This window comes from Mycetomoellerius zeteki, unplaced genomic scaffold (assembly GCF_001594055.1).
Source record: "Mycetomoellerius zeteki isolate Tzet28-1 unplaced genomic scaffold, Tzet1.0 scaffold62, whole genome shotgun sequence".
In the NCBI taxonomy this organism is placed as follows: Eukaryota; Metazoa; Arthropoda; class Insecta; order Hymenoptera; family Formicidae; genus Mycetomoellerius; species Mycetomoellerius zeteki.
This window is the reverse complement of record NW_017257632.1, coordinates 980-20,266: the sequence shown is the minus strand read 5'-3', so window position 1 is coordinate 20,266 and position 19,287 is coordinate 980. Positions and strand designations below refer to the sequence as shown.

Sequence of the window (19,287 nt, the reverse complement as noted above, 5' to 3'; positions counted from 1 at the left end):
ATAATCGACTGTGATTGGTCAATTTTTTACTCTTCTTAAACCAAGCTTACTACGTGTATTGTAGACGGGCCATTATATATGAACTATGCATCCTATAGTATATGCTGAGCCGGCAGAACTGAGAGAGATCGAGAGAGTTGTACCATTTCTCCCCTCCATACATACACGCAACGCGTGCGCCGTAACAAAATGAAAGAAGAGAGGTGGCAGTCAGGTTTTGGCAATTAATTTGGATAATCTCTCTCGTAGTGGAAGTGATAGAAACACATTAAAAATGCGTACATGCGTTTCTTGTAAATATATTAAAACAAATCTGACCGACAATATATCTTTTCATTCATAAGTGATATAGATAAAAAAATATTAGTAATTAAAAATTTTATTAAGAATCCCCCCACCATCGAAAATAAAGTTCGGAATAGGTAAAAAATTTAGTGCTTTTTAGGTGCTAATTTAGTACCTTATTACGAATTTTAGTGTTCAAACCGTTTAGCAGCAAAAAAATGGGGGATCCAGCTTTATATAAAGCTGGACTCCCCCATATATACGAAACAATATTATTTAAAAAAAAAATTTTAATTTGCCTTTAATAAGCTATTTTCTATTAATCTAAGGATGACAACACTGCTTTTTTGCTATAAGGTTTATTAAATAATACCATGATATGATATAAAAATACTATTTATTGATAATTATTGCGATATAAATACTAAAACGTTGGTAAAAGTATTAAGTTGTGTATTGTTGCATATTATTTATAACGATTATGAATGATAGAAACAATTATAATTGAGTTTATGACAATTTGTTGCAACATTTGGATTTGCATTCCTTGTTATTAGACAATAATGTCGAATTCCACTAAATGATGAATTACATCATGACGCAGTATATCCTTTTTTCCAAATTGTATCTTTTAAATAGGCGCCTATCATAGAATCATTGAGCATTTCCTCCACGATATCCTTAAAGCCAAGCTGACTAGCTAACATGTATTTACATTCGACATCTGATAATTCAGATATTAGAATTTTCATATTATCTGTCATGGAATGATTGATACTCTTTTCCAATCTGTATCTAGATATATATAATAATAGCATTTTAAATAATTATTTAAATACAAATTTGAAATAAGATATACATATCACATATATACATATATAGATCGCACATTAAACTTACCTACGCGCACAATCTTCTACAATCATAGGCGTAAGGTTGATAACCGTTAAGAATTCTTTGAGGTACCCCGTATCTCCTTTAAGAATACAGTGATGGTAAATAAGATTAACCCAATCAACGTGATAATTATAAGCACGGATAACAATAAGAGCTTGAGGGAAATTTAAGATGTGACACAATATTCTCTCTAATTCGTCGCTTTTCAAATTCAGCAAACATACTGCTTGCTGATTCTGTGGTACTGTGTTCAGCAGTCCAATTTGAAGTGCAACGAGTTGGGCTTGGTGCGAGCACTGATTAGCAAGATTCAGTTTCTTATCCTGGAAGTAAAATTATTAAATTATACACGTTATTTTTTATGATAATACTAATAAAATGCATACGCATTTTTTTACCTGTAAATAATATTGAGTAGCATGAGTAAAGTTAGTTACAGCCAGTTGTAATTGTTTTAAGACATTATCATTTCGAGTAAACTTTATTTCTACTGGAATCCCAATTATGCCCTTTCCGCACTCTTTTAATATGTCAGATATTAATTTTGTAATTATTTCCTTCGCCTCATTTTCCCACATAAGTGCGATTTCATAATACAAGCGGAAATGAAGAGCCACTAAAGTAAACAGCTCTTTGTCTTCTGGGCATTGACGCTTCAAGAATTCCAGCAGTGCCATTTTTAGACCCGGAACCTGCACAATTGAATGCAAATGTTTTTTAGTGGATAATTTAAAAAATTGTGCGTCTATATTATATCGTACAAGCAATGATACCTTATCCAAGCCCTGTCCCAATAAAGACTCGAATTGATCGTTTTCTTTTAAAATTTGGAACACGTAATTCATTTCAGTAAATCGACTAACACCGGTTACAAGACGTACCTAATGAAAAACCAATATGAATTGAATAAACTATATAATTTTGGAAATGAGAGTAATTAATGAAATAAAATGTTAATAAACACCAGTAACGCCCAGTATTTTAAGATTTGTAACATATTTGCGAGGCTCTGACATTTTCGTAATATTGAGGCTATTCCTTCCATGTTACAAGAAGCCGTGAAACAGTCGTGGGATCTTATCAATAATTCGACTATTGTTTTTAATCCTGAAACTGTAGCGCAATAAATAGAAATATATATTATCATATTTCTTAAAAATAATGTAATATTAAAGTAAATCGTAAATTTTTTTACCATTTTTTTTTTCGTCATGAGTACTAACGTATCTTTCCAGCAATAATTGTGCTGTCTTCAACAATTTTAAACCTAATAATGAGATATCGCTGCAAAGCTCCATTATCAAATGAAAATGTGAATTCAAGGAATAGCCCCACATAAAAATCAAATCTTCTTGACCATCTGTTGGGAGAGATATATATTATTATTTTTAATATTGAGAGAGAGAGATAATTATTCGAAACAAAAGATAAAGATTTTTCTCATAATTACCTTCTGTAGCACGATTTATGTGCATTGTAATATTTTCAGTCAAAAATGTTGCCACATTTGCTGTTTTAATTTTGTAAGACATTATTATGTCATTAGCAGTCTCAAATTTATTTTCAATGTTACTTTCTACAATTTCCTGTAAGAATTTTATCGGATCTTTTAGCATTAACAGCGATTGATATGTCTTTCCTAGAAGTACAGCAAGTTTATAACATGAAACAATTCTGAAACATGTCTCTTTTCCATATACGAGGATTTTCGATAATTTTTCTAAAATTGAAATACACTCCATTTGAAGGTGGCGATTGCTGATTGTTGTATCATCTGTTTTGCTAGATTCAACAATGGACGAAATTGTGTTCACTGTAAAAATGAAATATATTGAATATAAAGAAATCGAAAAATATTTTTAGATGAGCGAAGTGTAGAAATATCAACATTAAAAAAATAGCAAGACATACAGGATGACGATGATGAAAATTTTTGCAGACCGCGATTACGTAGAAATCCATATTTTTGTTGCTTGTACTGATTCTTTTCTTCTAAAAGACTCTTTTGCTGCGCAGTTAAGTCTGTTGGTAAAATTTCACCCTCTGCTAAACTTAAACACAACATCAATATTTGCAAGTCCTATAAAAAATATAATGCTTTTTAAATTCAGTAGTCTACCTATGAATCCTAAAATAAAAGAATATTATTTACTTTGTGATTGTAATGAAAAATTACGCTTATTCGTAAGGCAGTATCCAATTTTCCCAGATCAATTAATTTATTTATTAGAATTTCTGCAGCATTTTTTTCATTTTCATCTATCAAGGAGCAAGTAACTTGTAACTTATCTAAACCAGAAAGTAACTCTGTTTTTAATTTATTAAAAATACGATCATTATCGTCAAACTCTATATTTTCGGGTCCAGCTAAAATACACGATTTCCACATTGCCATTTCCAGAGTATCGATAGTTTGTTGCTCGATTTCGGCATTTTTCAGAGTCTCATAGGCCAATTTTAAAACTTCATATCTAGAAAACAATAATTGATTATAAAATTTGCGTAGTGTTATACGAAATATTATTTACCTTTCTTTATGTGATACAACTTTCTCGGCATGTTCAACAAAAAATTCAACAGCTACTTGAGGTGGAACATTGTATTTATTAAAATCCTGTGCACATTGCATCCAGAAGACAGAATTTACTTCACCATCCTTATTTATAGATTGTTTAAACGTATTTCGAGCCTGAAAATAATATATTTATAGCAAAAGTAATATAGTTATACAGGGTGTTTGGTAAGTAACAAAAAAACTCTCGTAGAGAGATAGAGCGGATTAAACTGAGTCGAAAAGTCCTGAGTCGAATATCCTTATGCGAGTTTTATCATTACTTATCAAACATCCTGTATATTTATGTATTTAAAATAGTAATATAAAGAATGTTTGACTTCTCGATAAATTTCGGAAGATATTACTTGTGCTAATATAATTTCGGATGAATTGAATCCGGTGTAGCATGCTATCTCTAAGGCAGTACTGTAATTTCCGATTGCTATTAAATCATCAATACATCTTTGAATCTCGGTATCAAAATTATATGTATTATTGATCGGAGTAACGATTCTGAAATTTAATTTCACGTCGGTTTTCTCCAGAATTTTCATTATATCCAGCAAACGTTGAAAATCCGGTACAGCAACTATAATATACAACAAATTTTTACAAATTATTGCAACTATACTTAATAAGATAATGTAAAAAATTGAACACATTTTACCTGGTAAATCTGCAGAAAAATTACATTTGATTAGCGCTTCGAGAAACTTTACTCGTAAAAACGTACTTTGAAAACTATAGCTGAGTGCCGTAACAATGCATTGGGTTGCAACAACTGCAACCCAATACAAGTTTTTCAAGTACGTAAAATGGACGCTATCCCAATCCACAATTTTCTAAAAATAAATAAAATCATTGAAGTTAGCTAATATATTAGGGAATGGTTTTATTATAATTATGTACGTACATTCGTTTGAAGCGAGGAACATTGCGATTTAAACTCTACTAAATACTGTTGGTTTTCCTTGAATTCACCGTAACTGATTGCTTGCATCAGAAATTCAAAGAATGGATTCAAAATACTGTCCTGTAAGGCATTAGCACCAATTACAATGAAGAATCTTTAGCCATTATACTGTTAAGTTAATTAAACTTACAGGCATAAAAATTTTGTAAGCTCGATTAATTGTCTTAATGTAACCATATTGAACCATTTTGTTTAATAATTCTGATACTTTATCAGAAGGCCATATTTGTTTTTCTAGACATTCTGTGTAATCATGAAATATGTCCTCTCTTCCTATCGATATTACCATCCAACAATAGCAATATGCTACTACAGAGGACGGCTATTAACATGAGATTTTTAAATCATTTAAACGAAAGATCAATAAAATCTGATCACTATTCAATCGGAATAAAATAATACCTCGTAACACGTAGCTAAGACAGTCAATAGAGGTCTTAAATTTGATCGAGACGCATTAATTAATGTTCTAGGTGGATCTTGACTTTGATGACAGTTTAATATAGTTAACCATAAGTTATTATCTGAAGAAGTCGAGGTACAGTTGTTAGGAATATCTTTGGCACTAGTTGTGTCTGTCTCAATTTCCGACGTGGCTAAAGTGGACTTTGGAGATTTCTAGAGAATGGTATTGTTTATATACAGGAATTAAAATTATTAAGAAGCACCAGCAAAATCTTACATTTTCTTTCGTTCCAACTTCTTTATGCTGCCTTGATGACGATTGCCTTGTGTCTTGAGATTTCGTCTTCTCGTTATATGGTTGAGATTTGCTAAGTTTATCGTTGCTTAAACACGTTAATAGATGTTCCCGTATGTTCGCATTATTGAACAATTTGGCGTTTTCTAGCACCTAGCACGTGATCGATTTGAGTTTCATTTTTACGCAAACTTTATTTTAATCAGCATTGTTTCGTACCTGGGTTTTGGGGTAAGAGAATATATCACAGACTGCAACGAATTCGAACCATAAGTCATGATCTGCTAAATACTTCAACAATATCTCGGGTAACGTACAGTTGTGAACACGCGCAAAGCATACGATGATGTCCCATGTTTTCAATGTTTCGACAAATTGCGCATTATCGAAAGTTTTATCCACTAAATGTTTTTGGAAGCTCTGTTCTAGATACAACATCACAGTTTTTAAATCAGTTTGATTCTTATGCACTACATTTTCCAATAGGTTCCCTATATAATAAAGAATATCAGTATGAATTTAACACCTCTGGTGTGGATTTCAAATTTCTGGTGTTTATATCAACATCATAGTGTGGATTTAAAACCCATGGTATTAAGTCCACATCATATTGGTGTTAATATTAACACCTATACAGTAAGAATTACATCGACATAGTTAATTTTTAGAGTGTCATATTAGTTATTACAAACTAAATTACCTATAGAAATATGTAACTGCTCTTGTACATATTTTGCCACAGTTACGTGTAATCGTAAATTGTTCGAGTCGATTTTCAACAACTCGACGAACGCAATACAGCTGCATACAATATCAGATTTATCTAAATTTCTCAAAGCAAGAACATGCGCGTACAAAGCCGCTTTAAATTTCCTAAAATTTGTTTTAATTATTAACGATCACAAAATGAACATTATATAACATTAATATAAGAATACGAACCTATGGGAAGATACATTTCCAAGTAACTTCGCTTGAGCGTGTAAATGGTGTACAGCCATATTCGGCCTGCCTTCTTTCAGATAATAACCGTATGTTAGCGTTTCTTGATGACCATATTTCTTAACGAGTTTTTCGTTTGTGAAAGTAGGCATAGGCTCATTCTTGAAACGCCACTTAAATGCAGATTTCGAATTCAAATTTCTATAGCCATCCAATAAATCATATACTGTAATATCATCTTTTTTACTTTGATCTTCGATGATATATCGCAGCTCCGGTACATGCCTAAGTGTGCACTGAAGAACTTCTTGGGAAATAACACGTGTGTCGATTTTTAAAACAGTCTTGTTCGTAAATATATCTCTCATTAACGTATTCTTCTCTAAAGAGTTTGCGTTATCACACAACGCATTCCGCATTTGCCATGATTGCAAAAATATTAATGTTAAGCTTACTAAATAATTTGTTTTCAGATAATCATTAAAATCGTCTGAGAGATAATCAATCGAGCCCACAATTCCGTATATTAACGCATCTTCGTAATTATCTCGAGCATTGCACATATCAGTTAAAACGTTGAAGAATTTTTTAAGTTTTAAAGTGTCTTCTTGAGTATGACAGTTTTGCGAGCAATCTATAAGACACAGTTGATAATCAATATTTTGCAAAAACTCCGTTTTATTAATGTTACTGGAAGCTAAGGATAATATATTTGTACTGAGTTCTTCCAATGTAATACCACAGCCAAAGGAACGATTTAATATCAATTGCAAATCATTTTTTTCTTCTTTTGTAAAAATGCCGTATCTAAAATTAAAAAATTGGATATTTTTTTATTACAATTTATCATTAAACCGGCAAAGAAAGTATAGATTAATATTAAATATTAATTATTATACAACTATTATGTGCATACCTGCATAAATGATTTTTAGCTAGATTTTTTACAAGATCACCAGCATTTGAAGAATCTATATAGTCAACCATATCAGGTGTAACATTTAAATTCGTAAACAATGATTTCAAATGAGGATCAATTTTATCTGAGATTGGTGAACCGTCTGGGTTATACTTCGTATCAATCCACATCTTTAATGCATTAATTTTATTATTAGACAATAAATAATCCCACAAAATATTATTTGACACATTTCCTAAAATTTCTGGATCGTTCAAAGAAAAATATAATTCAGTTCGTAAAGCTTCTTCAATATTCTGTGGTAATTTCATCATGTCGTCTATACATATACAAGAACTTAATCCATTTTGAATTCTAAAATAAGAAGATAATATATTTTTCCTTCCTATGTGCTATATTTTTTATCTTCACAAACTTACTTGCATTTTTCTTCATACTGTTTAATTGACTTGATAATATTCCATGCTGCAATATGTTCATTTTTGAATCCATTAATATTTATCATATATTCGCATAAATAGTCCCTTAAAAGAGAATCCTTACTTTTTATAGAAATAACGTAAATATGTTCCATGGGATCCTTTTCCTATAAACAAAAATTATCGTCTATATAAATATATTATTTTTTTAGTTATCACTAAAACTTTATTAATTATAATCTGTCTTGGAAAAAATATATTAATATGTTTAACACACCATATTTTTTAGAACATGTGAAGCTCTGTGAACTTGCTTTTTGTTTAATAACTCGTCAACCCAATTATCTACTTCTTTGTTAAAATATGTACATGCTTGTTCTACAGAACAATTTCTTCTATGTGCAAGACATTTGTGAGCTAGTTTAATATGAGTCCCCTTGGCAGAAGCTTCTCTCACAAGCTCTCTGTCTCCTAATGTACGCCAGCCAGACCATATTGCAGCTGATTCTCCAGTTAAACACTCCACAGGAATACCACCAACCGTCGTTTTCTCAGACATTTTGCGGCAGTAATTTTCACATCAATTTATTAACGTATTGATATCTTAATACAATTATAAATCTTGTCTGGTATATATTAAAAGATGGTACTGAAAGGAATTAAGATGCTTTTACATTTTCACAATATACACAGTTTCTGTTGGAAAAAACTTTGTAGATTGTATACTGTATTGTTAAATCACATTTGATTAATTTACGTCGTATTATCAGTCTTATATACTAATTTGTTTCGTTTTTATAATAAGTATGTACATTTTTAGTAAGTTAAAATATTATAAAATTATATAAATTTTTCTTACGTGAGATAAATGCGCAATATAATAGAGAGGTTAGGCAAAATAAAAACAATAATCGCAAAAACTGTAGTACAGTCACCGATATATTACATTCACACTCTCATACAAACAGTCACAATAATTGTTTATTTACACGAATTATATATTTTTATTTGGGACATTAATCATATTTCAATCACATTTTGTTTTGTTGTTCATGGAAAGCATCATTGTCAGTTCGTGCTTCTCTGACAGCAGTAATTTAACCAGCAATCGGTAAAAATCATCAGCTGTCGGCTGACATCTGGCGTAGTTATCCCATCATTACGTAATTCCTATTGGACAAAGATAGAATATGGTAACATTAGTTATAATATTGTTAAATCGTTATGAATCTGTATCGCTTTTTAACTCAATAAATATTTTCTAAATTTTTTAATAATTATATATACAGGGTTTCCTACTTCAACTTTGTCAGTCATATATCTCAAAATCCATAATGGAGGATGTTAAAAAGAGGCCTATTTTTGCCCACAAAGATATAAGATAAGGAATAGCATTTTTTTATAGATTTCAACTTTCCGAATACGATAATTGTTAATAAAAAATTCGGGATCGATAGGAAACACCTTGAAATTTGTTTAAATATATCATGTTCATGCTCAATTTTCAAGGTGTTCCCTATCGATCCCGAACTTTTTATTAACATTATCGTATTCACGAAGTCAAAATCTATTAAAAATACTATAACTTTTACTTACACCTTTGTGAGACAAAATCAGCCTCTTTTTAACATCCTCTTTTAGAAGAAAACGTTTTATATAAAATATCTTGTAACTTATTAAATTTTGTCAATTTTACCTTAATGTTTTTAGATGCAGTATAATTAGAGGAATCTATATATTATGAAAGAAATTATATAATTCCATTTTAAAAAATGGCAATGATCACCTTCATATGATAATGAAAAATTGATTTTTTTTCGGAAATTAATTTTATCATTATTTTTCTTGAGATTATACGACTTTTCTCTATAAGGTTTTCTTCTAAAACTTACGAATTTTGAGATATTTGGCAAACAACAGTATTTACAGAGCTCTCAATATTAAAAAATATTACAATAAAACGGGCAATTAAGAGCTATTACACGATTCTTATTTATGTATGTTACTCAAACAATTCTTATTTATTCTTGATATGTACAAATATTAATCGACGTTTCAGCTGTCAATTAATGTCAAGAATAAATAAGAATTATTTGAGTAACATACACAAATAAAAACCGTGTAATAGCTCTTATTTGCCCGTTTTATTATAATATTATAATTGTCAAAGTTAAAGTGAGTCACCTTAGATATGCAAAATTAATATTATGTCATTGTTATTTTACTAAAATGCTCACGTTTGATCTATAAGAATTCTATCGTGGAGTCGTCATGTTTGATATTATTCTTTTGCGTATTTGTCGTAGCATTTTTATATTCATACTACTAACGTTCGAAGAAAACTTAGGTACGCCAGACTTGTTTTGAGTACCTAATAAAAAAATTGCATTAAAATGCAATACTTTCTCGTAATTTATAGTTTCTTATAATAGTGCAGTCTTTTATTAAGAGTACATACAAAAAAAGTAAAAGCATTTTCAAACAAGTACGAGTAATTTTGGAATATCGATTTATTTCTTTAAAATTTTTTTGTCATTAGATTGATTTCGCGTAAACGCCTCGCAACTTCTTACATTTCCGAATGTCGCTAGTGATAAATCTATCATTCTGCCAGCACTGATCTTTATAGGATGGCTGGACATAGCGATTACTAAGATTAGACTGCGAACCGACTTTGCCGGCAGTTGGTACCAACGTATCATGAAGCACCTCGTTCCAATTTGACTGCTCTAAAATATTAAATCTGCGTAAAATGTTCGACATGTGTGTTCTGAATTTCACCCATTTTTCATTACAGTTTTATGCTCGCGAAAATCACATAATTAAACGTTACAGAATTCAAATGTTTAATTGTATGAATTAAAGTCTAAATATACCTTCTCCACGAGTTGTTCTCCAATGTAACATAATATATACATGTTGAAGCAAAATGAAACAAAGAGCAGAAAATAAGTTGTTAGCCCTACTGTATCGCTGTCTTCCCAGTCCTATTGAAAATTTTAATAAATAATTCAATCTATATAGGATTTAAAGAACACATTGGCTTTTTTTTAAATATATATATATATTTAAACGCACCACTATACAATAATATTCAGGTAAACACATTGTAAATATAGAACTGGCGAATTCTAGTAAACATACTTCCTGTAAAATTCCTTCCACGGCGGCGGAAAATCTGTAATAGATCCATTGTTACTTGCACATGAGAAATTTACTTTTATAAACCATTCCCACCAACATTGTCAAATGATTATATACAAATATAACAAAGAAAAATTTTTTAACGGGAGTTTTGTTATTCTGTAATAATTTGGGCGTAAAAAATATTTTATATTATTTTTTAAAAATATTCGTGTAATAGTAAGAAAATTTAATCAATATAATATTTATTTAAATAGTGCCAACTAAATATTTACAGTAACTAAATATTTGCTAAATAAAATAATTATTCAAATCAAATTAATAATTCTCATATTAAATAAATATATTTTTATATTTAGTTTAGTACTATTTTAACAAATGATTTATTAAATTTAGAATATTTTTTTATCAGTGAACGAATTTGATATTGCCCATTTACATTAAAGTAAATTGTTCGTTCGTCTTTGTTCGCGCTCGCTTGCATGCAAAGTCTAGATTTTTCTTTAGTCAGTGAAAAGTATATGTGTATAGGCATTCGTCAAAGATATAATAACGCTGTAAGCACAACTGTACCGCCCACTGAAATGTATTGCAGGTTCGTTAAATGCACCTGTTGCATTTACCCACCTTTTGTATATTGCGCAAGTCGTGATGAAAAATTATGTATATTATAAAATAGAAAATTTTCACTAAAAAATTGTTGAATATTGATTTGAATATTAATAGTCAGAACTCTTTTAAAATATATATATTAAAAAATATATTCTCTCTATAGAAATAATTTTAAATCTTTTTAGAGAAGAGAGCCTGAATTCTATCAGCCATACCCAAATTATTATATCGAAATTCTAAAAATGAAATGCAAATACATGTAATAGGTATAGATATAGCTGTAAAGAGGTAAAACTTTCTCATAGTTTTATGGATTTAAATTTTTTTGCAAATTCATCGTTTTTTTAGAATTTTTTAGAGTCTCAGGAATGTCATCGCAAATATCATTACTCATATTGATTTTATTAAAATGAAATAATTTATACAATTAATAACAATAATAACCAAAATATAAAATTGAGGCATTCTTATCTTCAGGCTCTTATTTTTTATATTTATTTGCTAGGATACTGTTTAAAAAAATGACAAAAACTTATGAGAGGAGCCGAAATTCTATTAATTATATTGAGAGTCTGATAGTATTAATTTTAGAGAATAGTATTAATTTGTAATTATATTACCTTAATATTCGAACATGACTTTTCACAATGAGAGCGATTCGTTGATTAATGTCCGACAATTGCTCGAAGTTTTTGCCACATGAAAGATCCTCGAGTCGAGATATGATCACGTCGATCTGGCCACACACATGAGTGGCAAATATCGCTGCCAATCCGCATGATCCGGCTGTCACTGAGTACATGGTATATCCGCACACACAGTGGGCTAGATACACCATTTCATATATCGGACTCGCCTGCGTCTTAAAAAACTTACTGTAAGTCGGATACACGAGTGGTCTAATGGTTTGGTTGTCGACCTTGTGCTCGGTGCAAAACGGCAGAATTGTGTGATAAATGAAGCCGGCAACGTACATGGAAGTCGCGCTGATCATGGATAGTCTTCGACCGGTGGTGGCACACTTCAGCATCAATTCGCGGTCGGAGCTGAATTTCGCCTGTCACAATTGCAAGCAACCAATTTGTCGAAAGAAATAAGTGACAAAATAATCATTATTTATCACAAAAATTATGGGATAGATAAAATTATTAAAAAATGAGTTTCGTTTTAATGCGAGATTCGTTTTGCGTAAACACAGAAAAGTATACACGCAGGCTTTGAAATTATAGATTTAAATTTTGTCGATGTATACAATACAGTTTGAAATCTGAAATAATAAATTTGATTAAAGAACATTTAACAATATAAAATAAATGGACGTTTATATGAAGTTGACAAAATATCGGATTACATGAAAAATAAGATTACAATAGTCGGTTTCTCACATCGCGCATTTTTTAAACTTGCAAGAGAAAAAAATTAGTCGCTATTAGTCATCGTTACGCTGATAAATTTTGTCTATTGATCCTGTAACACACTTTATGTATTAACACCGACCTGCCACCAGTCACTCTTCACATGCTCGATGCAGCGCAATATCTTGGGTCGGCGTATCGCGAGAACGCAATACTTCATCATTGCAGTAGTGCAGAAACCTAGCAGCCCGAAGAGCTTTAGTCTTATGTTGAGATCCTTCTGATCGTAGATCATATGCAGAATACAAGGCACTATCGCAAAGGCTAATGCAGAATTACACACCACGATCGCTATCTTGGATGCATATTGCCCGATTCCGCGAATCGCAATAGGCCAGATGCCGATTGAGCCGAGAATCCAGTTACCGGGCTTAAAGATGTACCGTATGTCCCGCTGATAACTGACGTTCGGTGATGTCACATGCTCGTCCTGTGGGCTTTCCATGTTCGCAATGACAGGTTCCGCTGAAGACTGTACGAGGTGAATGCGCGGCATTGATTGCAAGGTCGCCGGACATGCGCTTGCGCTCCTGTTACAGGCATCCTTCCACTTTGTCAACACAGTCTGACAGATCGCGTGCATGTGATTGATAGGAAAGTGTATAATCGTGCAGTACGTACCTTACGTTCAGTGGTTTTAGATCAAAAAGTCCTATTCGCTTAAATTATTCGTTTTTAATCGATAATTTGAGGAACTAGAGGAGTTAAAATTAAAAAATGAAGTTAAGATAATAATTTAACATTATCTATTTTGTTCAAAGTTAAATTATTTGTATTAGCAAGCGTTGCATAAAAAAGTGTATATATTATATGTATGTATGTATTTATGTAAAAAAGCGCATGTATGTATGTATGTATGTATGTATTTTGTATAAAAAAGCGTTGTATAAAAAATACAAAAATTGGGATTGATGATCATAAGTTATTCATCGATAACAATAGGGTAAGGAAAGTGAAGATCTGCACACATGATATAAACTTAAATGTTTTATTCCGTCAGTAATGTAAGTAATATCATACATTACATTTATACGAAAATTTTCTTCTGTGCTGAACTAATAAACTAAATTAAATTAAAAATAACCAAGTATAATAATTGGCTCTTTGAACTACGTCAAAAATATATAATAAACAATAAGGAGCAATTACAGGCTAAACCGCAGGATGTTATTACATTTAAACAATAAATAGATATTTTGCGATAACATCCTGCGGATTGGCGTATATACTCCTTATTGTTTATTAAATTCAAAATATTTCTTAATATATGTCACTTAATTTACATGATTAACGTTCGTAGCAAGCTCAAGTACGCCAGGCTAGTTTGCAGTACCTAAAAAGATTATATTAAATACATTATTAAACCACCATGATGATATTTCTGCAACCGTAATTAAGTTTTTGCAATTTTTAGACTGAATCTATTGCTACATTTGTTACATAAGAATATTATCAAATAATTTTAGAGATATTGATGTTTTTCATAGAATTATTGCAAATTTTGTTTTAAAATTGAAAGAATAAAAGTCAAAAGATAGAAATGAAATTAATAAATGTAGGTAATGTGCCTCACACTTCTAAAAGATTTTAATGACAGGTCTATCATTCTACCAGCAGTAAGTTTTATAGGATGACTGGACATCGCTATTATCAATATAAGGCCGCGAGCTGATTTTGGCGATAGTTGATACCAATCAATCATGTAGCATATCGATCCAATCTGAGTGCTCTGCAAAACCAATCGCGAACGATTACTCAGTTATGATTAACACTGTTGAAATTAAACATAGCGTGTCAGAAAAACAAAGAAACAATATACCTTTTCCATAAAAAGCTCACCGATGTAACATAATATATAAATATTGAAACAGAATGACACAAGGAGGAGAGAAAAAGTAGTAAAACTAACTTTATCGTCTGCTGTCCAATCCTATTAAATTTTAAATAGCATATATAATTTTTTATAATTCGTTAAGAGTTATTGAATTTTTTTCCTTTAGTATGTGTGTGTGTGTTAGCGCACCACTATACAATAGTATTCGAGTAGACATATCGTGCATATAGAACTAGTGAACTCTACTAAACACACTTCCTGTAAAATTTCTTCCACTTTTGCCCCAAACCTGGAATAAGTTATTCCAGTTTATATGAAAGAGAATGCATTGCTTCACTTATTCTAATTATAACGAGTTGTATTAAGTTGGAACAAAAATTCGTAACGTTACCTTATTTATATCATGTCTACATGTTTTTACAAAAATTTGACAATTATATATACCATTATATATCATTGATAAAACAAATTCATCTTTAAGAATCTGTTTTTTAAATTTGCATTACTATGATTTTTGACAGAGATATGAATAATCAAAGTCCTCTCTTCTTATTTAATCGGTGATAATTCAATAAAAAATGTTAGGAACATTTTTCAAAACGATTTTGTAGGAAAAATTTTTAGTTTTAACGTTAGAAAGTTGAAAATTTTTTGAAGTTTTTTGTGGACATGTGATAAACCTAAAGTGAGAAGAAAGTTTCCCATTTTGTCTAGATTTATGTATGCAAAAATTATCAAACTCACAGAAACTCACAGAAATCTTTCGAAAGTAGAGATTTTAAGCTTCAAAATTCTGCTATTAAATTTAAATTTCGCTAATTTTTGATAAACGAACATTAGCTTGAATTTAAAGTTCGTAGAGCGTTATGCTTTTGTTCCAACTCAATACACAGGGTATAGATTTCTGCGAGACTTCTGCCAAACACTTTTTGTAGATAGAGCGGACTAAACTGACAAGGGAACGGTCAGAACTGTCCCTCACCGATTTTGATGCGCTTTGGATATGTTGTAGAGCATCAAAAAATATTCGACCCATATTTTTTTATAGCGGCTTATCTCGAGGTTTAGAGGGTGAAACACACTCTTGAAGAAAATGGATTTTTTCGTTTTCAGCAAATATCTTCGAAACTATGCCTCGTATAAAAAAATAGTTTATACAATAGTTTTACAGTATTTTATGCTGTATGTAATAGTGTATTCATTGTCTTTTAATTCAAATTTTTCAATTAACCCCCACCCCCACATATCAGGGTTGCAAAATAAAAAAAATTTTTAAGAACAAAAATTAAAGAGCATCGGATACCGAATCCATACATGTATAATAATGTTATGGTTCCACGATTCAAGGGACAGTTCTGACCGTTCCCTTGTGAGTCGAAAAGTCCTCTACCATTTTACAATTTTCGCAATGGTTAACGAGATATTAATTACTTTTGATCAACTTTTTAGTACTATATTTTCTTTTTACTATTTTTACCAACATGAAAAAATATGGTGTTAAAAATTTTTTTTTAAATTCTCAGAATTTTATGAGAAGAAAATAAGCAATTTTTTCTCTTGCTGTTTTTGTGTAAAGTTGTTAGTATTTGAGTAAAAAATTATTGAAGACCAATATTCAACAATTTTTAGTAATTAATATCTCGTTAACCATTGCGAAAATTGCAAAATGGTACAAGATTTTTCGACTCAATTTTGTTCGCTCTATCTACAAAAAGCGTTTGGTAGAAGTCTCGCGGGACACCCAGTTTACTCAGAGTTAATATACGGTGCAAGTATAACATATAATTAGCTGATAAATGTACAATGTACATATAATAGCGTATGTTTATTATCTGCGTATTGTCTGACACGCAAAGGTACTGCCTACTGAAATGGATTGGAGATTAATTGAGCTCAACTGTTGCATATCTTATCATATTCACATATAATACAGTGGAACGATAAGAAATAAATTATATGAACTTATGTAGTAATATTAACATCAGTATCACAAATTAAAACAGAAAAATTTTTCTTTTACTATGTTTATCAATTACTACTTATCGAATTGTAGAATAAATGTGTTCTGAATTAAAAAAATTTTATTTATAAATTGAGATGAAAATTATTAAAGTTTTAACAGCAATTTTTAATTTTTAATATCGATAAATTATTGCGAAATTTTAAATAAATTGTTTACATGGATTGTTATATATCTTACTTTATTATTTTTACGTGATTTCTTACGATGGCAGCGATTTGATAATGAACGTTGTTCGGGCTTCGTTTGAATCTTTTACCAGCCAATAGATCTTCTAGTCGCGACATAAGTATTTGGATTTGGCCACACGCATGAGTAACGAACAAAGCGGCCAATCCGCAGGCACCAACTGTCACTGCGTATATAGTATATCCGCACATGCAATGAGCCACATACACGATTTCGTATATAGGACTAATTTGTGATTGACTAAATTTACTATAGGTCGGATACACGAGCGGTCTGAAGGTTTGATTGTTGATTTTGTGCTCAACACAGAACGGCAGAATCAAGTGATAAATGATGCCAGCAGTGTACATGAAACACACGCCGATTATCGTCAGATTGCGACCGGTGGTAGCATACTTCAGCATCAGTTCGCGATCGGACTTGTATGTCACCTGTCACAGTGTTGCTAATAACTTTTATTTACCGAGATAAATGAAAGATCAGCGTTTACCAGTTTTGCAGTGTAATTTTTCTTTAAATTAAAGTTTTAGCTGTGCAACGCGGAGAAAAGATTAATTAATCGTATATTTTGATTTATATTATATTAAATATATTTATATACAGATATATGTTCTAATGCACAAAATATATGTACTTTTAAAATAACGATAATAAGATCACAAGATCGAATTAATTTAAAATCAAGATCACTTTAAACGTGTGTTTCTAATCTTTTTTTACTTAAATAAGATTTTTAGTACCAGCTTGTAACAAACTTCACATTAACACGATATGTTATTAGCAACACCGACCTGCCACCAATCGTTCTTCACGTATTCGATGCAACGATATATCGTAGGACGACGTATCACGAAGATGCAGTATTTTATCATTGCTGTGAGACAGAAGGCTACAAGACCGCCTAGGCGCAGCCTTACGTCGAGATCCTTTTGGTCATAAATGATATGCAGAGCGCAAGGCACTATCGCGAAGCTCAACGCGAAATTAAAGATCACGATTACAATCTTGGACATGTGTTTTCCAATACCTCGTATCGCAATTGGCCAAATACCGAGTGACCCCATAATCCAGTTGTTCAACTTAAAAACGTATCGAATGTCTTGCTGATAATTGGAGTTGCGTGATCTCGCGGACTTATCGTGTATACTGGACATGTTTATGGTGACAGGTTCTGCCAAAGACTGCAAGAAGAGTAGACTAAACGGACGCGCGGCATTGATTGCAAGGTTGCGAGACGTGCGCTTGCGCTGACACATTGCAGACACTTCTTTGCAATGTTAGCTGATAGTCGATAAGTCTGACAGTTCGTGTACACACTATTAATCGGGATGTGATCGTACAAAACACATTTTATATCTAAAATGGTGTCAATTCCAAATCAAGGAAGCTGCAGTTTTGTCGTTCTATTTGAATTTTTCTAATCGATTTTAATTCGTTATTTAAGAAATCATGTTTAATAAAATTGGGACATAATAAAATCTGTTCATAGTTTAATTTTCTGCTTTATTTAATTTTTAAATTTAAACTGTTAGTATGGATTAAAAAAATAAAAAATGAGATTGTAAATTGTTTGTGCGTGGGTGACTACAATAGGGTAACTCCGGTATATACGCCGCACCCCTATCAAAAACTTAATTTATTAAGTATTATTTACTATGTTTATAGTAAACGAACTATACTATCTTGATCAAAAAGTTCCCGGAATTACCACCAGGTGATGCTCTGAGTCAGCTGATTTGAGTTCTGTTTTTTTGATTAGGTTGCCACATCTATCATTGACATTTCCACCAAATTTTATCGCCATAGCTTGACATTTGTAAAAGTTACACCGTCTTGAGCACATGTACCTCTGCACATGTTTTCGATTTTTTACAGTTTTAAAAATGCAGTTGAATTTGCAACAACGTGTTTGTATTAAATTTTTTGACCAAGAACGAAACGAATCCCATCCAACAGCCATCGAATTCATCCGATATGGCTACCTGCGATTTTTTTCGGTTCGATCGAGTCAAAAAACCAGTACTAAGAGGTAATGGAAAAATCGACGACGACTCTAATGGCTATACTGACAATAAAGTTCCAGAAATGTTTCGAGAGCTGGATCAAGCGCTGGCATAAGTACGTTGCAGTCGATGGGGAGTACTTTGAAGGGGACAATATCACTTTTAATGAATAAACTTGTATTTTGAATTTTCTGAATGAATTCCGGAAACTTTTTGATCAAGATAATATCAGTAAAAACTTTGTACTGTCTACTACAATGAAAAAAATGCTAGAAATCCGAAATATTTATTTTTCATATTAAAAAATGAACTTTTTGAAACCTTGTATTTTTGCCGCATATCTCATAGGGGTGGGATATATGGCTACTCATAGGGGGAAAG

The 19,287-nt window shown here is 31.2% G+C and overlaps 2 protein-coding genes across 2 annotated transcripts; both read right to left on the bottom strand.

The window, feature by feature from the left end:
• Window positions 1-725: 725 nt before the first annotated feature.
• Window positions 726-8,759, bottom strand: SPG11 (spatacsin). The gene is made up of 23 exons (XM_018457370.1): window positions 8,549-8,759; window positions 7,967-8,338; window positions 7,690-7,856; window positions 7,268-7,624; window positions 6,352-7,158; window positions 6,110-6,282; window positions 5,629-5,900; window positions 5,392-5,562; window positions 5,112-5,327; window positions 4,840-5,031; window positions 4,650-4,769; window positions 4,404-4,578; window positions 4,102-4,325; window positions 3,711-3,871; window positions 3,335-3,653; window positions 3,094-3,262; window positions 2,633-2,995; window positions 2,378-2,542; window positions 2,147-2,295; window positions 1,956-2,063; window positions 1,581-1,874; window positions 1,186-1,505; window positions 726-1,080 (listed from the first exon to the last, which is right to left on the bottom strand). The coding sequence occupies exons 2-23, from the start codon at window positions 8,246-8,248 to the stop codon at window positions 879-881; spliced, it is 5,406 nt and encodes a 1,801-aa protein (XP_018312872.1). The 5' UTR covers window positions 8,249-8,338; window positions 8,549-8,759; the 3' UTR covers window positions 726-878.
• Window positions 8,760-10,006: 1,247 nt separating this feature from the next.
• LOC108728443 (uncharacterized) lies at window positions 10,007-18,760 on the bottom strand. The gene is given in 14 exon segments (XM_018456999.1): window positions 10,007-10,060; window positions 10,263-10,418; window positions 10,768-10,867; window positions 12,066-12,502; window positions 12,943-13,481; window positions 14,035-14,069; window positions 14,144-14,193; window positions 14,434-14,589; window positions 14,680-14,790; window positions 14,884-14,983; window positions 16,895-17,334; window positions 17,695-18,162; window positions 18,164-18,219; window positions 18,751-18,760. Coding segments are annotated over 14 exon segments (2,712 nt in total).
• Between the last annotated feature and the right edge of the window lie 527 nt (window positions 18,761-19,287).

Excerpts from the sequence above, each read along its gene's own strand:
- SPG11 (XM_018457370.1), bottom strand. The coding sequence starts at position 8,248 with ATGTCTGAGAAAACGACGGTTGGTGGTATTCCTGTGGAGTGTTTAACT. Across the intron at positions 3,654-3,710 it reads GTTGTATCACATAAAGAAAG|ATATGAAGTTTTAAAATTGG; the intron begins GTAAATAATATT and ends ATTGTTTTCTAG. Across the intron at positions 1,506-1,580 it reads CTACTCAATATTATTTACAG|GATAAGAAACTGAATCTTGC; the intron begins GTAAAAAAATGC and ends TTTTACTTCCAG.